Source organism: Dipteris shenzhenensis, chromosome 24 (genome assembly GCF_047967505.1).
Source record: "Dipteris shenzhenensis isolate YYH24624 ecotype China chromosome 24, Dip_SZ_1.0, whole genome shotgun sequence".
Taxonomy (NCBI): domain Eukaryota; kingdom Viridiplantae; phylum Streptophyta; class Polypodiopsida; order Gleicheniales; family Dipteridaceae; genus Dipteris; species Dipteris shenzhenensis.
The window spans coordinates 152,599-175,561 of NC_141619.1; the positions used below are offsets into that span (position 1 = coordinate 152,599).

The 22,963-nt window shown below is 47.3% G+C and overlaps 1 protein-coding gene across 3 annotated transcripts in view; it reads right to left on the minus strand.

Moving 5' to 3' along the window:
* Window positions 1-22,963, minus strand: part of SCY2 (SecY protein transport family protein) — a 207,058-nt gene that overhangs the window by 109,941 nt on the left and 74,154 nt on the right. For 2 of the 3 annotated variants that reach the window (XM_087395478.1, XM_087395476.1), the window contains 2 exons: window positions 16,933-17,021; window positions 4,681-4,760 (listed from right to left, as the gene is read on the minus strand). In XM_087395478.1, coding sequence (XP_087251604.1) covers window positions 4,681-4,760; window positions 16,933-17,021 — 169 coding nt within the window. The remainder of the gene's footprint in view (window positions 1-4,680; window positions 4,761-16,932; window positions 17,022-22,963) is intronic. The other variant, XM_087395477.1, reaches the window with a different exon arrangement.

The following is a 22,963-nucleotide window of genomic DNA, read 5'->3' on the forward strand; positions in this document are numbered from 1 at the left end:
AGCAGATGTTCAGCATGATGGAGGAGTGGCTAGGCCCTCAGGGGAGGGAATTGTGGGTCTCCCATGGGAAGACCGCCACTTTTCAATTGGGTTTTTCTGCGAAGAGACGGGACTTGGGAGCAGCTATTTGTGTGCTTCGCCTAGGTCCTAAGGTTTAGCTTAAGCAGGCATCATACTGGACGCTACAGCAGTGCGCGGATAGGCTTGGAGTCGAGGCAGCCTTCTTGATGCAATGAGCCATCAAGGTAGGCATCGAGCCAGTTACGACACTAGTTCAGCACCGAGTGGATTTGGACTACTCCCCCTCCAAACCATCGGCAAAGTCACAGAAGTCAGAAGTTGTAGTGCAGGCTCCTTCGCACAGGAGAGCCTTGTTTTCCAACCCCCCACCCCCACCTCCCATGAGTTGGACCATGGTGAGTTGGAACGTGCACGGACTCCACAATCGGGCATGTCAGCAACCCCAACACTTGTTACTCCGTCAAGAGTTACAGAGAGCAGTGGTTGGTAGGGCAGTGGATTTCCTTTTGGTTCAAGAGCATATGTTTTCTGCCTCCGACATCAAATGTAGACGCCACCTCCTTCCTGGGAGAGGCCTGGAGATCTGATCTCCCGCAATGGGAAGGAGTGGAGGGATCTGCATTTCAGTCTCGCATGCGGTTGCATCAGAGGTGTATGACTAGGGGGAGCTCATTACAAGTAGAGCAGTATGGATGGGATTATGGATGGGAGATCCCAGGATTGGGATCCTGAACGTGTATTTCCCCAGCTTCTAGACAGTAGCGTCCGACCTTCTGAAGGCGCTTGACCGATTGTGTCCCGGATGTAGACTCGTGGATTGTTGGGGGGGACTTCAACAATCTTGAGTTTGGAGAAGACAAACAAGGGGGTGCTTCTTTCTCCCAGATGCCCGCGGTAGAGAAGAGTACTTGGGAGGAGTTTATCTTTTCGGTCTACAGCAGGGACCCCTGGAGGGAGGCTGAGTTCTACGGGACCCCTGGCAGTCTTAGTTTCTCCTTTGGCCAGCGCCAGCATGATGGATTGCTTGAGAGGCTGGATAAATTCTACGTTAGGAGATTGGGCCATGCATAGAGGTGGTTCCACGGGCATTCTTGCAGGGACTATCCTCTCAGACCACTCGTCGATTGTGCTTCATTTGGAGCAGCCCCGTCGAGGGCTCCCATAGAGGGGGGTTCGCATTCCAAATGCATTGATGCAGGAGGAGGTGCAACAGGTCATTTCGGAGATTTGGCAGCAGCCAAAGGACACTTCGGAGGGTGGCTGGGCATCCTGGACAATTGAGGTGATTCAAAGGAGCAGTGAGGAGCTCCGCACCCAGGCTCTCCGCCATCGTTTTTCCCTTCAGGAGAGAGAGAGAGCTTTGACGCATGACTTAGCCTCCATTGAGCGTCTCGGGGAGCAAGACACGAAGCCTCAGTGACTTGCTGACAGATATGAGTGTGCACGTCTGGAGCTTCAGGACACGGAGTTGAGGAGAGCTGAGTATTCTTACCATTCCGCTCGTGCTCGTTGGGTACAGCAAGGGGATAGGATGAGCCGCCAGTTCTTTCAGACCACGGGGCCTAGGTGCCCAGTTGCAGAGACGCTAGCAGCAAGGTGGTTTCAGACCCTCGTGAGATTATGGAGTTGGCTTCGGATTTCTATCGACACCTTTTTCAGGCGGAGGAGTCGTCCCCCTAGGTGCGAGAGGCCCGTGAGGCGGTATGGGAGCATGTCCCAACTGTGGTCTCTCAGGGTGTGAGGAGCCAGTTGGATTCTCCCTTCACAGATGAGCTTTGGGAAGCTCTCGGGGCACTTTCGACTCATAAGTGCCCAGGGGAGGATGGGCTGTCCCCAGTCTTCTTCAAGAGCTTTTGGCCCTTTGTGCACACCCCCCTTCGGCTCGCCTTTCAAGAGATCTTTTACTCAGGAGCACTCCCACCATCCCTGAGCAGAGGCTGGATTTGTTTGATTCCGAAGGGAGGGGAACGCTCACTTTGGTAGACACCGCATACAAGATCTTAGCCAAGGTCTTGAGTTTGCGGCTACGACCCCATCTAGTCGACATCATCCACGACATGCAGACAGGTTTTGTCCAAGAGCGTAGCATCCTCGACAACATCTTCACCTTTTGGGAGGTGCTGGATTGGGCCAGGGAGGAGGTGCAGCCCCTTGCGATCCTGCTGCTCAATTTTGAGAAGGCCTACGATCAGGTAAAGTCGTCCTTCTTGGAGGGCACGATGCAGAGATTAGGCTTCTCAGACAGGTGGATCAGAGGGGTCTCCGCCTTGTATGCACGGAGTTCCAATCAAATGTTGATTGGTGGGTTCACCGGGGAGGCCTTCCCGCTCACCCGCTCCATGAGACAGGGCTGCCCACTGGATCCCTTCCTCTCTCTCTTTGTCGTGGAGATGTTAGGGCTATTTCCTGAGGTCGCAAATGGTTGGCCTCAGAGGGATGAGGCTACCGATCAGACAGGAGGAGGAGCTTCTGGACTCGAAGTTCGCAGATGATACGGCCTTGTATGTGGAGGGTTCGGAGGAGAACCTGGATGCTATCAGGGGGGCTCTTGAGGTTTATTGCACCGCCTCACAGGCAAGGATCAACTGGGGCAAATCAATCGGTTTTCTTTCAGTGACTCGGGAGTCCCACGAGATTCTTCGGTGGGGCGCATTGGTAGGCTTGAAGTGGATCCCGAGTGGCCAGTCGGCGAGGTACTTGGGATGCCGTGTGGGCATTGACATCTCCACAAAGCAGCAGATAGCCCCGGTCCTCGAGAGCGTGAGGCGCAAGCTTCTTTACTGGAGCTCAGCCAAACTCTCTCTAGCAGGCAGGGCCTTCATAGCTAATCAGGTCCTGTTGGCCACAGCCTGGTACATAGCCTCTTGCTGGTGTTTTCACAGGGGTTGAATGGGACAGTTGAGACGCTTGGTTCGTAACTTCCTTTGGGCAGGATCAGATGGCACTCGCAACACCAGAGCTAGAGTTGCATGGAGACAATTGTCAATGATACTACCACAGGCACAAGGAGGCCTGGGCATTATAGATCCAGAGATGCAGAGCAGAGCCCTGTTGGGCAAGTTAATAGTCACGGGTCTCACTCCAGGCATGGAGCCCTGGAAAGTTCTCCTGCAACGCGGTCTCTTGAGGAACACCCCCTGCACAGGTGGTCAGTGGCAGCCGTCCCACAGGTGGATCTTTTCGGAGGCCCCTCTCATGGGGAAGGGCTCACCCCTGATGAGGAGTCTCTTGAGGGTCTGGCAACCGATCTCAGGAGGTCTCATCCGAGTCAGCCCCCGGTATGCGCAGGATTTTGCACGCTAGCCGCTTATCTGACACCCGGAGCATCAATTCTACCTTCTGAGCTAAGAAATGCATATGATTATACGTACTTCTCAATGGTGGAGGAAAAGGTTGCATCAGATTTGGTCTTGCAAACTCCCCCTTTGTCAACAATTTTCTTCATGGCATGTTTGGCTTGGGATTCTTCCATTTGGACAGATCTTGGCTCGCCAACATATTGCTCCTGCCACTTGTCACCGATGTCTCTTCTTGCAGGACTCTATGCCTAAGTTATTTTGGCATTGCCATGAATCCTTGATTTTTTATTTTTACTATAGCAGCGTCTTCTGGCCCATTTCCCTAATGCTTGCTTTGGCAAGCTATTTTGGTTGGTTGGTGTCCACCATCCTATCAGGCAGGGGTATGATCCTTTCTTTTATTGGGTTTGTTAATGGGCGCTATGGATACCATGGAAAGACTGACACCATAGGGTCTTTGGTGATACATCCCTGACAATGTATCACTTCTTCCGAACGTCTCTTCAGCAATCCTTCTTCGACTGCCTATATGCGCGGGATCCTGCAGAGTGTGTTAGATGGCATGTCGGCAGAGTTTCAGCCTGCCATATGGGCATTGCAACACATGGTATACGTGCAGTGCAGTAAAAGATTTTATTATTGCATCAACCTATAGGGGACCCTAGACTTCGTCATTCAACTAGAGTCCATTCTAGATCTGCTGGACTGTACAAATCATCTACGAGCCTAATACATTATATACCTTTGTAAGACTAAAATAAGTCCAATCATACAAATTTAGATTTTTTGTTGTTCTAAAGATCAAAAATCTACGAGCCTATACATTGGTTACACATGTCGTAACATAACATAAGCTCGATACTACAACCCATGAGGGCATTATCCAATCCATGGTCGACATAGCCCAAACATATTGCCTTCCTCCCCCACCCCACTTCCTTTGTCTTTCTTCATCCATCTTCCCTGCTTACAAAGCAGGACATATTACAAAGTTCATCAACAAGACTACACATGTACAGAAACTTCCAATCAAAAGCAGTCTATGATTCTTATACATGCTCAACTTCTGTAGAGACTAATGATCCTCTTCAAAATACTCAATTAAAAATAGCTTTATCAAGAAAATGATAGGGTATTGAGTGGCTATAATGAACCACAACACGTAGACACAAGGACGTTAAATAAAGTTACAAATCTCAACTGACAGTTCTGAGAATGTGAAACATACGAAGGGGTGACAAAAAAAGGATACGAGAAATGCAAGTGAATCCAAACCTTCAACCCCTTCTCAAGTATGTCACCAAAAAGCACTAACTAAACCAATATAGATAAGAAAGCTAGAAAGGCAAAAAACACTTACGTGTACTGCTTGATCCTCTTAACTCCCTCAGAGCCTTCTTTACGGAGCCGCACAAGATGCGGGACAATGTAACATAGCACCTACTACCATGCGCAATCAAAAAGTCATCACGGAGAGCACATTAGAACCAGTCAAGAAATGTCCTTTGCAAGGAGATCTTCATGCTGTAATTCTAGTATTAAACAACCTTCTAAATGATCTTGACTCAAATAAGACGAAAGAGACAAAAGTGTCCATGCTTTGGCAGCTCAAGAGTGTTTTACTATAACAAAACAGAGATTTTCCATGGACCCTCAATATGATTTGAAGCTTTTTATTTAGAGTGCAAAAGTCTAAGAAATTGTATCTGCTAAAACATATCAAAACGCAACTATTCCTTGCATTACAAAACTAAGCATGACTATAGGGTTGATTATAAATGTAGGTGAATGTGGAAGCGAACCCAAGGTCATTGTGTAAAGCAAAACCAAATTTTGTTGTTTGGACCTTTGATCATCACTCACGAAGCTGAAATCAGTCACTCCACCACCATGCACAGCAAGGACAGGCAACTATGACATCCAACAAACTACATTAGTGCGGACAACTGCTACAGATCAGAAACTACCAGTAGGAGACTAAAACATGCTCCTGCTCCTCCCCTTCCTCTTTGCTCTACAGCCCACCCCTTCTCTTCCCCTCCCCTTCCCTCTTTCTTCTTTCCACATTTGCTCAGATGCCTCTCATTTGGCTTCTCCTTCCCCCTGCCCAGGGGGCCTAGCACCAAATTCCAGCTACCCCCTTCAGCCCTTGTGGCTGTGTCTAGCCCTCGGGGGCCCAGCACCCCCCTCCTTGATCAGCAACATCCTCTCTCTTCTCCACATTGCCTCTTCTGCACCTCCTTTTCCTCCCAATGTTAAGCGGTCCTCTTCTCATGATTCATCTAGTCCGGGAATAACTGTGATCTATGGTAAATGCTTAGTCTGCATTGATGGAGGCAGCCCTATTGGAGCAGCTCTGCTCCTCCTGGAACAAGGAAACAACCTAATCAAGGGAGTAATGGTTCAGGGTTGCCCATGGCCACTAACCTCAATGTCGTAGTAGTGAAACACTGGTAAGAGTCAGGGAGGCCATTTAGTGTCGTGGACACAACATGTGAATCTGCTACAATCTCATCAACATTCATGAGCTGCTATCTAAATTCCTTGATTTGTGTGAGATAGATATCTATGCTGTCCCCTTCATTCACCTTCGCACTATCCAGCTACCTGTGCAAATAGGCAACCCTGGCCTCATTCCAAATCTGGTAAAGATTGAAGTATCCCATGCAGCCTTAGCTGCCTTGCAAGACTAAATGTGAGGTATAACAACCCTCTTGGTATACATAGCAATCACCGCTTGCATCTCGATGATCCCAACGTATCTCACGTGCCGCACCAAGTACGACCACATGGAATAGTTGGTACCATCAAGCTTGTCTTCAGCAGAGATCATTCCAAACAAGTTATTGTGGCCCATCGCAAATTAAAAAAGGACAGTGCCCTGCAAAACGTCAAAGCCTCGAGGCTATCACTGCAATGACATGGCTGCCCAAATATCTGACTACAAGCTGCAAATGTCAAACCAAAAATTGACAGCAATGCTTTGCAAACGTGAATGCTAAATCGGTTGAACAAGCATTGAGGAAAATGCAATAACCTGTCCAGAAAACTACCTGCAAAACCTGTCTCACAAGTTTGAAAAATGGCTGCAAAAATCTGTTCCAAATGTAAATGCACAAATTTGCTCCTAAGTACTTCAAACTGGAGTCGCCAATGCACAAGAGCTGATGCAAGTCAACAAGAGCAAAAGCCCCAATTTCCTGAAGCTAAATCTGAGAAAGACACCCTCAAAGAAAAATAATGCAAATTTGGCAAAAGCCCCAATTTTGGAAAAGGGAAAATGCAAGAAAGTCCCAAATTTTGCTGCAAATCTCAAATCTGAGTGCAATGTTGTGCATATATAAACCAATGTCAACCAAAAGTTAGACAAGTGCCCTTGAAATGTCACTACAAATATAAGCAAATCCCAACCAAAAGCAGTCGAGCAAAAAAAAAGCACTTCTGTCAACCTGTAGGAACCAGTTACTGCAAGAAAGGTCGTATAGAGGTCAAGATATAAAGGCAGCAAAGACTGGATCAAGGACTGTCAGAAATCATAGAGAAATGGCACCATTCAAACAATGTCAGAAATCCATACAATAGTACGGATCGGTTTGACTATACGGACAATCTCCAAAGATAGCGTGTGTCTATTACGCCTGTTCTGCTGCAAGTCAAAACGCCTTCAGATGCAGGCCTTAGAGCTCAAAAACAGTTGTGGGAATGCTAGAAAACAGTCTTGGGGCCTGTACGGAGGTTTCAGGGCAGAAGTACGGCACAACATGATATACGAACCAAACCGTGTATCTATGGTGCTGCGTGGACACCCTCCTAGAATCTCACTTGAGACTGCTGGAATTGCTGCTGTCCTGCAGGGACTTTTGGAGGGGCTAGAGGCTGCTCCTAGACTGGATAGGAGCTGAACTGCTGAGGGGCTGAGTGAGGGATGAGGGCAGCAAGCCCCCCTTCAAACAGGGGGCTGGAAGGACTTGGTTGGCTGGCCCAACCAGCATGAATCAGCCGACCAGCCAGACGGCTGGTTGGCTGGCTGGTGGCCTTAAATGCTAGCCATCCAGGCTGCCTAGGGAGAGGAAAAGGGAAGCTTATAAAAGGTGCCTTCCCCCAGCAGTTTTCCCTTGCTGTGGAGCTGCCTCACGGCGCTCCTACCTTTGCTACTCGTGTCCTCTTCACTTAGTCCAGCCCTTAGGGGGTCTTCTGGACCCTAGGCTGAGACTTAGACCTAGCTAAACCCTAAGATGGAAACACTAACCTATTGTGTTCTCTAGTGGGGTACCAGTGAACAAGGACTGATCTACGGCTTGAGAGACTGACCTGCGTAGGTCGTGGCTGACTCTCACTGAACTAGGGCTCACAATGGGGGTCACGACATATGACAAAATCACCTAGATTAGGGATCTACTAGCACTTATCGATGTAGTCAGGTGTCACCTTGCACCCAAGTGTAGAAGTGCATGTGGCATTCCCTCCTTAATTTGGCCGGTATATGCATGGCCTCCAAGTAGTTCAGAGACTGACCTGCGTAGGTCGTGGCTGACTCTCACTGAACTAGGGCTCACAATGGGGTCACGACATACGACAAAATCACCTAGATTAGGGATCTACTAGCACTTGTCGATGTAGCCAGGTGTCACCTTGCACCCAAGTGTAGAAGTGCATGTGGCATTCCCTCCTTAATTTGGCCGGTATATGCATGGCCTCCAAGTAGTTCACCAATATCTATGGAAACTCTTGGAAAAAACTTTCATCTAGCCAAACCGCTTCATGAGTCTCTCAACCTCGGAACTTGATGTAGAATTCACGAAAGCGTCGTCCTAACCCACGCTTCCATTTGTGGAGAAGAATCTGCTGTCTCTATAGCTTCTACATCATCGATCACTTCGGGTTGCTACTCATCTGTGATATTGCTGAGTGCCAGGCCAATATAAAGCTTCAACCACGAGACGTGAAAGACATTGTGCTCGTCCAACTGTCTTGAAACCACAACTTCATGGAGACGTCATTGACCTTCTTAATGATGGGGAAGGGTCCAAAATTCCTGAAGTGGAGGTTGAGGCATCGCTTGCCCACCGATTTCAACCTTTGCTTGATAATCCTTAAATAAACCCAACCACGCTCTTTATAGTTGTCTCGACGGGACTTGTTGGCTTGGCATGTGGACCTATCTTCACGATGAGGCCGGTGATGCAAGCTCGTCTGAGTAGAGGATACGCCTCCCTTGCTCGACTTGAGAGACAGTCCTTCCATTCACATAGTGCTTCTGCTCACACTTTCAGAATCCACGCACCAAGGGGTTGCTTTTGACTCCTTGGCCCGCCCAATGGGGATGTACGGCAGCCCTTGTTGGGGGCCAGACTTGTCGGATACAGAGTGGGCCCGTGTGGGGCGGCTACAGGTTCTCATGCTATCACAGATGATTCGTGGTAACTCATCCGTTCCTCACCAGATCATTCAGGCTGAGTTTGGGTCACCCCCTTTACAGCTAGATGCTGCATTTCAGGTCATCACATATCTGTACCGAGTTAGGGAATATGGGGATTATACCTCGAGGCGTAGCAGGCTACCATGGATAGCTCTATCCTCTTCTATGGCACTTGCAGCACGAGGAGATCAGAGGTGCTGGTATGCACGTATAGAGAGATGGTTTGAGCGACTGGGGCTCCACATGGATAGACTACCTCCCTTCCAGTATAGCATGGATGCTCCGTTCTCTCCCCTCTTATCACACGAGGTCAACCAGGTTATCCGTGAGGATCTACTACAGCTACACACTTTTCGGACCTGGTTGAAACCGAGTGAACTCCCAGTGAAGCTTAGCTTCTACAGAGATCACTTCTTACATATCACAGTGGAGGGTGTCATTGACCCACCAGGATACACACAGATTCACCTACCCCACTCAATGAGGATCTCTCTTGGGCAGTTTTGGGTCTCTTCACACAGACTTCGCATCGAGAGCAGCACAGCAGAGCGACTACCCAGGGAGCGGCGCATATGCACACTATGTGACATACAAGAGGTTGAGACAGAGGAGCATTTCATCTTCAGATGTCCTGTGTACTATGAGATCCGAGGACGTTTCCACTGCCTCTTCAGAGATAGTTATGGGATTTTAGCCCATTTCCTCTCCTACCCAAACCAGCGGTGTTTGGCAGGTTTCATTCATGAGGCACTTAGACACCGCGAGAGGATACTCCAAGCACGGAGACAAGAGCAAACTTCTTAGCTCTATCACAAAGTTCTTTCATCTAGATCACATGGATCCCAACGAGACAAGGCCTCGACATGACCGTGACCCGGAGCCCGTGACCCGACAGCTCAAGCAGAGGGTCGACACACAGATCACACTTGGAGACATCCCCTCCTTGTTTAGAGTCGGAGCCCGACCGACGGGGGTCACAGTAGCCCTGGTTAGACGCAGAGCTACGACCAGGAGACGTGCCAGGACCGCACCTCTGAGTGGCCGACAGCACTCTATTGCCGACTTTGTGCCTCCACCGCCTCATCCATCTTGATATCTTGCTGTTGCTGGGGATGATGATGATATTGATGATGATGCTGAGATTGATATATAGTCGACCATCGACATGACTATGTTGTACTTAGGACTTAGTACTGCCATTCTGCATTTTTGCATTTTGCATTGGTATGGACGCTCGTTTAGTAGCTCCACTACCACAGCTCGTTGTATCAAGATTTTCACAGTCTCATAGACCCATCGGTCTTCCAAAGACTTTAATAAACTTTCTTTCTCTCTCTCTCTCTCTCTCTCTCTCTCTCTCTCTCTCTCTCCACCATGTTTCTAACATGGTATCAGAGCCACCTTCCATAGCTGCCACGTCATCCTAGACCTAACCCTAACCCTAATTCGAAACCCTAAATCTGCTTCAGCCTCTTCTACAGCCTGTTGCGGCCTAGGGTTTCTGCACCACAGCTCTCCATTGTCCCTCCTCTTGCAACCGCCTCTGTTATCATATCTTCCTGCCTGTTTTTCACCCTGTTTCGCCTCCATTCCCTGGCTGTTTGCAGCCGTTTAGAGCCTCTCCATAAGACACCTCTGCCTCGCCTTTTCATGCCTGCTCAGCTGCCTCTATTCCGCCTCCTTTTTCAACCATTTGCTTCTGTTTTCCCCTCCATAGCCTGCCTACCGGACTGTCTAGGAGCTCTCCTCGAGTTGCTCTAGGTGGTCTTGGCGCCTGTATGTGTGGACCTTCAAAGCTGTTTTGGAGCATTCCATTGCCAAAAACAGGGTGTTATGAGCTGCTGCGGCATAGCCGTCTACAACAGAGCTCCCTCCAAGCTGTTTTTCCACCTCTAGCACACCTATACCAGCAGCCGATTTTTAGTTTGATGAGTGGCTACAACATCTTGGAGCTGCCTTGCTGAGCTGCTTCACAAATTTCGACACCTATTTTTGTATATGGAGCACCTACATCCACCTAGATCTGCCCACTTGCACACGCGGAGTCCACTATTGCATTTTGGGAGTCTTAGACCAGCCGCCATACTTGCTGGTTCTTCATCTAGTGCTGCAAATTTCTTACCTCAGTTTGCCCACATGGCGCCTCATCCTCATGGTGAAGACCAATCTGCTTGGGATGACAAGAATGAGAAGGCACTGGTGCTTATTGGTTTGAGGCTGGCTACCTCTCTGAGGTGGTAGATCATGATCAGTGATACTATGTATGTTTGTGCTGAGTCACATAAAGGTTCTCAGCCTTGAGTTGTCCCTCTAAATTGAATGTATTTGGAGTCAATAAGAGGTCCTCTGCCCTAAGTTGTCCCCCAAAAATGATTGTATTGTGTTTTACTTTGGTTGATGGTATTGACCACCCGGTTCAGAGTAAGGAGGGATGACAAGTGATGGTTTCCCCTTGCCGGTCGCAAGCTGATTGAGAAGTCACTATCACACGGGAGGTGTTGGATAGTTGGACTTGCTCTTTGCAGTATTGCGGTGGAGGGGGGATCGGTCTACTCTTGCGCAGTGGATCTCACACCTCTTTGCTCTAAAGGGGGGTGTTGGAGATATCATAGTCAAAGAGTGTGTTGGTGTGAAGTGTTAGTGTATAGTAGGTGATCTAGAACTAGTTTATGTGTGAGTCTTGTGTGAGTGCCATGTGTCATCATGGGACTTATCCCATATGCACTAGGTGCTAGAGTGTGTGTGAGTAGCCTATATAAAGGCTTGTACTTCACTTGTCATGATATACTTGATGAATGAATGAGAGCCTTTTCATTATGTTTTCATTTGTGCATCATTTCCTCACACCCTAACCTTCTCTCTCTCTCTCTCTCTCTCTCTCTCTCTCTCTCTCTCTCTCTCTCTTTATTGCAGTCTGCTACTTTCCTCCTGAGACGTCACATTTCGCACGGATGCTTCGTGAGGATACGGGGGTATCCCCCTATCTAGATCTCTACTCAGACATTGTGGAGTTCTCCAGACGTGGAGAGGTCCTCCAAGTTGGGGATTTCAACGCAAGGACAGGTGCACATCAGACATCACTCCTGGACTTCCACTCAGATCCGGTCCTATTACCTGAGATGGACACAGAGGACTCGGGCTTCCCCCGCTCCTCGGCTGACAGTCGCGCTCCCGTTACTGGGTATGGGCAGGCTCTTTTGGACCTTGGACGTATACATGATCTGGTCATATACAATGGACTAGACCGGTGGCCTGCCTCCTCTAGTTTCACATGTTTCCCACATGGCGGAGGAGCCAGTGTCGTCGACTACATTCTAGGATCTCTTGCTTTAGCCCCACAGATCACTGACTTCCGCACACCTTTACCCCCAGGAGCCGATCACACTTACCTGTTCTTTCATATCCTTGCACCCCAAGCCCCTCCCAGCCACACCCCGCACTACACTACCTATCAGGATATACACTTCGATGATAATCTCTCACCTGATTACTCAGCCCACATAGCCTCCCTCCTCAGACACATAGACACCATACCCTCTCTAGATCACCGAGCCACCCTTATCACCCACTCCCTTCACAATGCAGCCCGCCACATCTTTCCTTCCACTACTCAGTCCACCCGCCCTCCACCCGCTGGCTCCACCCCTTGCAACAACTGGTATAATGACGAGTGCAAAGCATTACGCCGCACACTCCGACTCCCGACCCAGCGAAACGCTAGGGCCAACCCACGTCTCACCAGGGATTATCGTCGACTAGTCCGTCGCAAGAAGCTAGCCTTCCTGCGCCAGAATGAGGATACGCTACTGAACATTCTGTTTAGTAGCAACTCCAAGGATTTTTGGAGGAAATTCCTAGAACGCCGATCCGCCTCCCCCCTCACAGACACTTCCCTCTAACACACCTACGCACGCACACTCTATGATATCCCTGATCAGCCTCCCCCCGACCTCTCAGCCACCCCCCACCCCACTTCTTGTATCCTCTTCACAACCCAGGGAGTCACCCACGCAGCGCATAAGCTTCATAACGGTCGAGCTAAGGATCATGAGGGCCTATGCACAGAGTTTGTTGCCTATGGCATCAAAACTCTAGCCCCCATCCTGGCAACGCTGTTCAATGAAGCTGTCTGCCACGGGTTCCCCAGAGCCTGGACCCTGAACACTATCACACTCATCCACAAAGCAGGAGATCCCATGGATCAAGGGAATTACAGGACCATCATGGTTGGACATGTTATGTCCAAGATCTATGCATCAGTGTTAGATGGCGAGGTCAGTGCTCGCGCAGAGGTACAGGGGCTCAGGGCATCCGGACAGGCCGGCTTCAGGGCGGATCACTCGACTTACGATCACATTTTTACACTTAGAGGGATCATTGAGGAGGCCAGACACAGGAGACAAAGAGTATATTGTTGCTTTGTGGATTTCCGCAAGGCATTCGACACCGTTCCCCGCGCCCGACTCATCAGAGGTCTACAAGAGTTAGGCTACGACTCGGTGATTATCTAGGCAGTAGTAGCTCTCTATGAGCGGGTGACGAGGCAGGTCAGGATTGGCACCAACTGGACCCCAGAGATCACGAGCACTATCGGAGTCAAACAAGGATGTCCCTTGTCACCGACTCTATTTGGCCTCTACATTGATGAGCTCGAGACCACTATCAAGACAATCGGAGGTACAGGCTGCTCTCTTGCGGAGGCTGTCATCCATATTCTCCTATACGCAGACGATGTAGTACTACTATCCTCTTCTGCTACTGGTCTTCACAGGTGATGATCTTCAACACTTCCAGACCCGCTATGCACCGAGAGCAGTTCCTCTTTGCCGGCGACCCTGTTGAGATAGTTGACTCGTACACATACTTGGGCGTTGTCTTCTCAGGCCCGATTTTCACGATGCGCCCAGCCATGCAGGCCAAGATCAGCCGGGGATACGCCGCTCTTGCCAGGCTGGAGCAACAGTGCTACCACTCCCACTTCCAGGACCCGCGGACCAAGCCTCTCCTTTTTTATTTTTTGGTCCGCCCAACAGGCATGTACGGTAGCCCTTGGTGGGGAGTCGACCTTTCAGACACAGAGTGGGCTCGAGTCGAGCGCCTACAGATATTGATGTTTACTCGGACGATCCGCAGCAAACCATCAGTACCACACCAGATCATTCTAGCGAAGTTCGGCGCCTCACCCCTACAGCTTGATGCGGCTTTTCAGGCTATCACCTATCTCCACAGAGTTAGGGATTTCAGCTCCTCCGCCGACGGTCGCCTCCGCCTACCTTGGCTTGCCCTATCCTCCTCTATGGCCTTATCCGTTGATGGGGACCAATGATGCTGGTATAGTCGTCTTTCTAGTTGGTTCACCCGACTGGGCCTCGACTTAGACCGGTTGCCTCCTTTTCAGTACAGCCTCGACGCTCCACCATCTCCCCTCTCCCCCACTGACCAGGAGGTCAACCGGCTCATTCGAGGGGATCTACTCCACCTCCACACCTGGCGGACATGTTTTCTTCACTCCGAGCTTCCTGTGAAGCTCGACTTCTACCGCCGACACTGCCTCCAGATCTCACAGGAGGGCTTCATCACATCTCCGGGTTACACACAGCTTCATCTACCACATGCGCTCCAGATCTCCCTTGGTCGGTTTAGGGTCTCGGTTTAGGGTCTCGTCACACCGATTACGGATCGAGAGCGGACGCGCAGATGGTATCCCACGAGAGGACCGCCTTTGCCCACTTTGCGACTTGCAGGAGATCGAGTCGGAGGAGCACTTTGCTTTCAGATGTCCTATCTATTATGCCATTCGAGGCCGGTACCATTGCCTCTTCCGCGACGGATTCGGCTCCCTCCTACACATGCTACAGTTCCCGGATCAGCGATGCCTAGCCGCTTTCTTACATGAGATGACTCGCCACCGAGATACCTCTCTTCGAGCACGGCGACACGAGCAGCACACAGAGCGTGAGGACACCCAACGGCCTATCACTGACATCTTCCAGTCACAGGATACCTCTTCTCAGTCTAGCCGACGACGCAGACGTGAGCGAGAGCCAGAGCCACGACAGCTGCGCCAGCGGACAGACTCACACATCCAGGTCCATGACATCTCGTCTCTGCTCTCTGCCCGCCCCACCGGGGTTACCGTTGCCCTCATCCACAGGGCCACCCGCCGCCCCCGACGACCGAGCTCGACTAGGCCGCGTGACGTCAGAGGCCAATCATCTATCACAGGGTTTTTTTCGACCTCCCATTTGACGGCCCCTCTATGATTGGTCTCTGACGATCACCACCTGCACATGTATACTGTATCTCCCCCCTCTACCCCATTTTTGGTGCCCCCCCCTTCTTTTTTGTATCATCTGGAGGTAGACACATATTTTTTGTATCAGGACTAGACACACTGTCCTTCATAACCTCTTTTTTGTAGAAACGGTTGGCTAGCCCATTTTGAGACCGCCACCGTTATGCTCATTGTATCAGTTATCTTTAGTCTCATAGACCTTCACGGTCTCCTGAAGACTTTAATAAACTTTCTTTCTTTCTTTCTTTCTCTCTCTCCGCCATGTTTCTAACATTTTTAGACCAAAGATACAGCCAACGGGGGTCACCGTGGCGCTCGTCAAGCGTCGGATAGCTACCAGGAGGACACAACGGACATCCCATCCAATTAGTAAGCACGATCTATCACGGGCTTCTTGCCTAATTTATCTAGTCCATCATCGGATGTATCTTGACGTGTGATCAGACTGCCTTCTCTATGGGGATTTTGATACCAGGGATGTTTTATGACTAGGGTTTTGCTCATTGTATCATGCTTTCTATCAGTCTCATAGACCCGTCGGTCTTTAACAGACTTTAAGACTTTCTTTCTTTCTTTCTTTGGTGAGGTGGTCTCTTTAACTGACTCTGTAATCTCTGCCATGGATTCTGTAGTTTTATTGGATCCAAGAGACAGAGAGATCATGATGGTGAGACGTAAAGAAAACCTCCTGTCAAAAGCTGGTTCATACGTTGTACGACCAATGCTCGATGAATATGTATCTTTCACTATGGCATGTATGAGCGGAAGATACTGCTCCCACTTGGACTGCACATTATGACAATAAGATTTACATCAAATTCCAATTAATTATATGGACATTTGTGCCGCAGTTTTCAAACAAGGCCCTCCAGAGATGCAAGGTGAAATTGGAATCCCTATCTATGGTAATGGTCCATGGCGATTCTCTAATTGGATTCCAATACCTGTTCAGTGGACACCTCTTGGGAGATTTTGGCTAGCATTTCCTCTTGGCACATTTGGAGAGCCAGATGCACAGAGGCCTTGGATGGCACCCAGATACACCCATCACAGGTGTTCACGGGTATTTGGAGCGACACGGTTCACACTTTGATAGCCATATGGGCTAACATGTAGGGCCCTTCACAGGCAGCCTCTTCTAGGAGGACTATATTTCTTCAAGTTTGGAGGGGTTCTCCCTTTTTCTCCGAGGTTGCTACCGGATTGAGATGGCAGTATCAGCCCCAATCCTTTCTTTTTGGCTCTTGAGCTTTTCATGCATTGCATGGTGTATCCCGTATTCCCGTATGGAGCTTGCTCTAATGGTTTTCTTTCCTACTTAATAGAAGTCTCTTTTTTGGAAAAAAATATATATTTAGGTAGTCAAGCAACATGTATCCCGTAAACAACAGGTGCCAACTTCGCCCTGGTGAAGCCAAGGATGTAGAATACCACTAGAACCAACAAAAGGATGCCAAAACTCAGCCTAAAATATAAGCTAAAACAGAGGATCTTGGGAATTAGTAAACAATCTCCCACATAATACTACCACAATCATTTTTGCCATAGTAGCATCCGTATCCTCAGGAGACGGGATTATAGTTCACATGCTAGAGCAGTCCTTATTTAACAATCAAGAGCCATAGGGGTTATAAAGGAAAATAATCCTCTTGATTACAGTTCATATGCTAGAGCAGTCCTTATTTAACAATCAAGAGGCAAAGGGGTTATAGAGGAAGTAATCCTCTTGATTGACAGCATTTTTTACTTGAGGAAATTCCTTAGGGTTGCTCATGAAAAACGATTCTTAACCTATACAATTTCTACAACACATGCCGAAGTTGATAATAAAAGTGTTTGTGAGCACAAATCATAGGGAAATAAAGCAGTTTAGGCATGCTTTACTTTGAGAAAGACACCTGCATGATTATTGATGCTCCCATATATGGACCAATCCCAAGCTGGAAAAGTGACAACCGCATCTCTGAACCAGAGTCCCCGACCTCTTCTGACAAAACCATCATAGACACCACCCAGCTTCAATACAAAACATATTTGCGACACACAAGTATATCAAAACTCTGTAATTTGGGAGCACATACAATAAGCATTTTTGACACATCAACTCCTCAATTTCTCGAATCACAACTAACATCACAACAAGTTTTCATTGCTTTGTGCCTAGTCACTGAACAACTGCAATGTTCTCACAGAGCCTTGAGCCTCATAATAAAGACATGTTTTGCAAAATCCAGTTCTTGCACATCATTGTGTGAATTGTAGAGGGAGAGAGAGAGCAGAGTGTGAGAGCAGGAGAGTGAGAGCTGAAAGCAATAGTTGCAATAGAAGAGTGTACTACAACTGAAAAGTGAGATAGGTTTTGTCTAAGTGACAAAACCTTATCCTTCACTAACCGTAGTTAGTGAACTAACTGTGGTTAGGGGGAAAAACCTCTAAATGAGGGAAAAGTGGCCCTAACCTACTTATTACATTACATTGGTCACTGCTAAATTATAACAATAATTCTAACACCCCCCTACAGTGCCAATGTCATGTACAAGGAAATGATCAATCACCAAAAGGAGATAAGTTCAGGGCACTGCGAAATGCCTCAAACTTTTCACGTGGAAGTGCTTTGGTGAAAATGTCTGCAACATTGTCATGTGTTGACACATAGATCATACTGATCTCTCCTGCATGCAACTTCTCTCTCACGTAGTGTTAGTGAGCCTCAATGTGCTTCATGCGAGACACAGGATTCTTTGCCACTGCAAAAGCCCCAAATTTCACTCGAAATTGCTGTGTGATTGCAAAAGCCCCAAATTTTTGACAAAATTCCGAATACACAAAATGTGTCCAAATCTGCCCACAAAATGGCCTGCAAAGCAAATTTCTGCCTCAAATTTGATTTACCAACCAATAGTTCACTTGCTGTACGGACTGGTACCCTCCTGTGTACGGATCTGTATGGATGTACGGATCTGACGATGACCTGTACGGACGGAGCTGTACGGTTGTGCAGACGACGACACTCTGCAGTGCAGAGTACGGACGGAGCTGTACGGTTGTACGGCGATGTACGGATCTGACTGGCAGCTTGTACGGACCACGAGCTGTACAAGCAATGTACGAAACTGTCAGCTTGTACGAACGACGAGCTGTACATGTTGGGGCTGTACGACGACGTACGGACGGGAGCTGTACGGCTGCATGGCGATCTCAGGAGCTGTACGGCAAACTGTACGGGCTGACGACGAGCTGTACGGGCCGACGGTGGGCTGTACGGATACCGTACGAAATGTACGGGAGCAAACACAGCTGTACGGACAGCGAGAGCTCCGTGAGCTTGTACTGCTGTACGGACGGAAGCTGCACGGTGCAGGAGCTGGTATGGCTTGTACGAATGGGCAGCAAGCTGTTGAGCTTGGAGCAGGGAGATTGCGAGCAAGGAAGCAGGGAGCAGGGTCAACCCGCTCTGATACCAAATGTGAGTTGTAGAGGGAGAGAGAGAGCAGAGTGTGAGAGCAAGAGAGTGAGAGCTGAAAGCAATAGTTGCAATAGAAGAGTGTACTACAACTGAAGAGTGAGATAGGTTTTGTCTAAGTGACAAAACCTTATCCTTCACTAACCGTAGTTAGTGAACTAACTGTGGTTAGGGGAAAAAACCTCTAAATGAGGGAAAAGTGGCCCTAACCTACTTATTACATTACATTGGTCGCTGCTAAATTATAACAATAATTCTAACACATTGTAAATACAATATAACTTCAAAAGCCCTTATCCTCATCGAAATCACAACTCAGAAAACTCGATTGTAGCATGCCATAGTCAGCCTTGCACTCCAAAAAATAATTCAACATTGCACTCAAAAACCATTCTCACACTCTATAGCAATCTCAATACCAAGTACAAACTTTGCACCCACATTCTCCATTTTGGAGATATGGCTTGTGTATTAATGTGTCCGGCAGCAAAGCATAAAGACACCAAAGTAGGCTTCAACATGCTTTCCTACCTTACAATATTTCTCATTAAAATAGAAAATGCAATTTTGCCAATCCATCAGTGATTACCAAAACAGCATCATCTCCAAAGCTTGCCTTCTGAAATGAAGATAACACATTACAAATAAGCTTTGGAGAAAGACAAGCACAAAACTAGACAATTGTCTTGCAATTGTTTATTTACTTCCCATGTGATCTTGGCCTTTTAAAAATCTACGAAGAGGAAGAAGTAGAAGAATGCTTACACCTTCTATATATCTTCTCTCCCAAATCCTTTTCCTTCTTTCAGTATCCTCCTTAAGCATCAGCCCTGTGCCTCAAAAACCTATGGACATTGTTGCCTCTAATATTGTTCTTCCATAGCCATGACGACATGTCAACTCCATCCCTCATGGCTTATATATATATATCTATGCAAAAGAATCAATAGACCATATGCAACCTTTTTAGGTCCCAACCTTTAGGTTGCCTCTTAAAGTTAGAATACTCTAACTAAACAAACCATAAAATAAGTGCAAACAATACAAAGGAAGTTAACCCATAAGAGTCGAGCTAGCAAGCTCCCCAACCACCAGTTCACTATTTCAAAACCACCCCCGAGCCTGAGGTCTAGACCAGCATGGACCCTTTGCTAAAGGGTCGGCCTCTTTGTGGCACCAAATCTTGAAATCAAAAAATCAGCTTCAACGACGCTTTCTTCCTCTGCACTTCTAGCATGGCATGCTCATGGAATACAATGCTTTCAAATAGAGAGCACAAGAGACTGGTTCAAAGTATATTAATAGATTATGGTCCATTCCTTTGGAAGTTCAACCCTTTCTTTAAAGAGTCCCAATAAGCATGGTAGAAAGTACCTCGGAGGGTAATACCACATTATTCGTGAGGAAATACATTGCTTCCATATAACCACGCTATACGATTTGATCCTACTTGCATTGAAGACTGAGACAAGAAGAAAGAATAAGGATGTTTCAAAACAGGTATCGATAGGTCTGAGTATCCAAGAAAGAGGAACCTTTACAAATAAACCACCAAAACAAAATCCAAAACCAAGCTTCAGACAAACCAAATCCCTTGGGATCACCAAGGAAGTTGGTGATCCTAAGATGGTACAAAAGTACTAAAAAAGGCTTGTGCATATGTTGCAAGGGCCTAGAGTATGCATTTGACAAGAAAGGGATGATGTGGCACATGTTGAGAAGGAATAGAACCCTACCCATGTGCTCCTAAAGGCATATGGTAACATGAGGCAATCCTTGTTACATCCCTTGCTAACCATGGGTTGGCAAGAGCTAGCCCAAGGGTTAGGGAAAACCCTAAAGGACAAGGCTGTTAGCTTCGGAAATATCATATGGATTAGATGTTAAAGGGGTCAAAAGCATTCATGGTATATCTAGCCATGGCCTAGGCTATATATTGGCATGAGGTCTTGGGCCATGGGCATTCATTGATCAATACCTAGATTGTGGATCTTCACCAACGACATGGCAAGCTAGCAAGCTAATTTGATGCCTCCCTTGTGGAGGGGATCTCTGTGGTATGGCACGTGGGTGTGTATTGGGCTAGGTTGAGGCCATAGACCTTACATGTAACCTAACAGTGCTCAGGGGTGAGCTAGACATGCTCTTTAACTAGGTGGTGAGTTTCATATGGTGATTCAAGTAGTTCAATTCCTAGTCTCTAATTCGGTGAAGATGATCAAGTAGCAGATGCAAGGAAGGAGTCGTTTCAATGGTACAGAGCCAGACATCACCAAGTGGACAGTACTTACTTCTTGTGTGTGGTTGTGTCTTTCTTTTGGTTGTTGAAGCTTATTCTTTGCCCTTGAAAGAAAAAAGACAGCAACGATTTCCATCTTCGTAGTGGTGACAGCATAAATTTATGCCTTGTTAGTCTATTTAATGAAAAAGATATCATAGCATAAGAAAAGAATGGCTAGTAGGCTCAATGTTTGTCGTGGATTCCATGTATGAGCAGCTAGTCATGATTGATAACTCCAAATTTATTAGTTCGAGCACAAGGTCTAAGCAAAATTTGCAAATTATTCCATATAGACTCTGAGTAGAACAGGCTGTGAGAATCAAAGTATAGAAAGCTTTGTTTATAGGCTCTTGTCACTCATCTTGAATCTATATCCACTTGCTTGGTAATTTTTCTTTTAAATTTCTATTTATTTCAAGCTATTTAAAATAGAATGTTTTGCAAAAGAATGAAAATGTTTTCATACTATTTAGTTAGGTCATGGGGGTACCTAAGGTCTAGCATTCTTTAAAACATTTGCCCCTAGGCACATTTCATGCATTTAGACCCTTTAGCCTTAGATCCACCTAGTCTAGTGCCATATCACCCACACCAAGGACCTTGACCTTTATTCCTTTTTGATCATTTACATGAAGTCCAAACAAATATAATACAAACATTGATCCTTTAAAGGAAAATGTCGACTGACCCTTCCGAGGTCATGTTACCTCGACTAGAGCGTAGCATTCCTTCCCTCTTCACCATCAGCATCCTCGATGATAAAGTCTGGGAACACTCTCTGTAACTGGTATACGGATTCCCAGGTAGCTTTTGATAGAGGTAGACCATGCCATGCAACCAACACCGTGGGTATCTTCCGATTGCGCACTTGCATTGTTCCTCGGTCCAGGAATCCTGTTGGTGTGCGTCTTGCATTATCCTCTATCTCCTAAAACAAAACAACACCCTCGATTAGTGAGTCACCTGTATGCCAAAATTTCTTTAAACGAGAAACATGAAACACTGGGTGCACCTTACAACCCTGTGGCAATTCTAATTTATAGGCTACCTTGCCTATTTTTTTTAGAATTAACCATGGCTCACAATATCGAGGTGATAACTTAGCACACTCTCCTGCAGTCAAAGACTTAGAGTGCAAAGGAACTCTGAGAAAAACTTTTTCTCCTTCCTTAAATTCTCTAGTGGATCGGTTTTCATCCGCATACACCTTAGCTCTATCCATAGCTTGGCGGATGTTAGCTCTCGCAAGTGCTAGCATCTCCTGCATCTGAACCACAAAGTTCGCGGCACTAGGCACTTTCGAAGGTATTCCAACTATAGTTGCATTCACTGGCCTATAACCATAGTTCAGCTCAAACGGACTGAACCCTGTAGAGAAATGTTTTCTATCATTGTAGGCAAACTCTAACAATGGCAACCACTTGTCCCATGTATGTTGCCTCAATGACACATATGCTCTAAGCATATCCTCTAAAATTTGGTTGATTCTTTCCGTCTGACCATCCGTTTCTGGATGATCCCCACTACTCATTCCCAACTCAGTCCTTGGTGTCTCAAATACCGCAGTCCAAAAATGACCGGTAAATTTGACATCCCTAACTGACACTATGGATTTGGGTAATCCATGCAGAGGAAATATATGTCTAATAAACAAATCCGCCACTTACGGGGCACTAACAGACTCTCTAGTTGGAATGAAGTGAGCCATTTTGGTAAGACGATCAACCACCACAAGGATAGAATCATATCCACCTTGTGTCGTAGGTAGACCTATGATAAAGTCCATGGAAATGCTCTCCCACTTACCTAGTGGTATCTCCAAGGGCTGTAAAAGTCCGGGTGGCTTCACCCGTTCTGCCTTACTTACCTGACACGAAAAACAACGTGTCACATATTCATGAATATGCTTTTTCATCTTTGGCCAAAAGAAATCTCGCTTCACGAGATCATATGTCTTCTCGACTCCTGGATGTCCCGCACATGGGCTATCATGGCATTGTTGAATGACTCTCTGCCTGAGATCATTCTGATTAGGTACTACTACCTTGCTATTTCTTTTCAGCATACCATCCCTTATAGCATATCTTGCATAAGTTTGGCCTTTTCTGGATGCCAAGTCATCCTTTTTCCCGGATTTGAACACATAAACCTTAGGCCAAAGGCTCTGGACGAACTCGTTCACCTT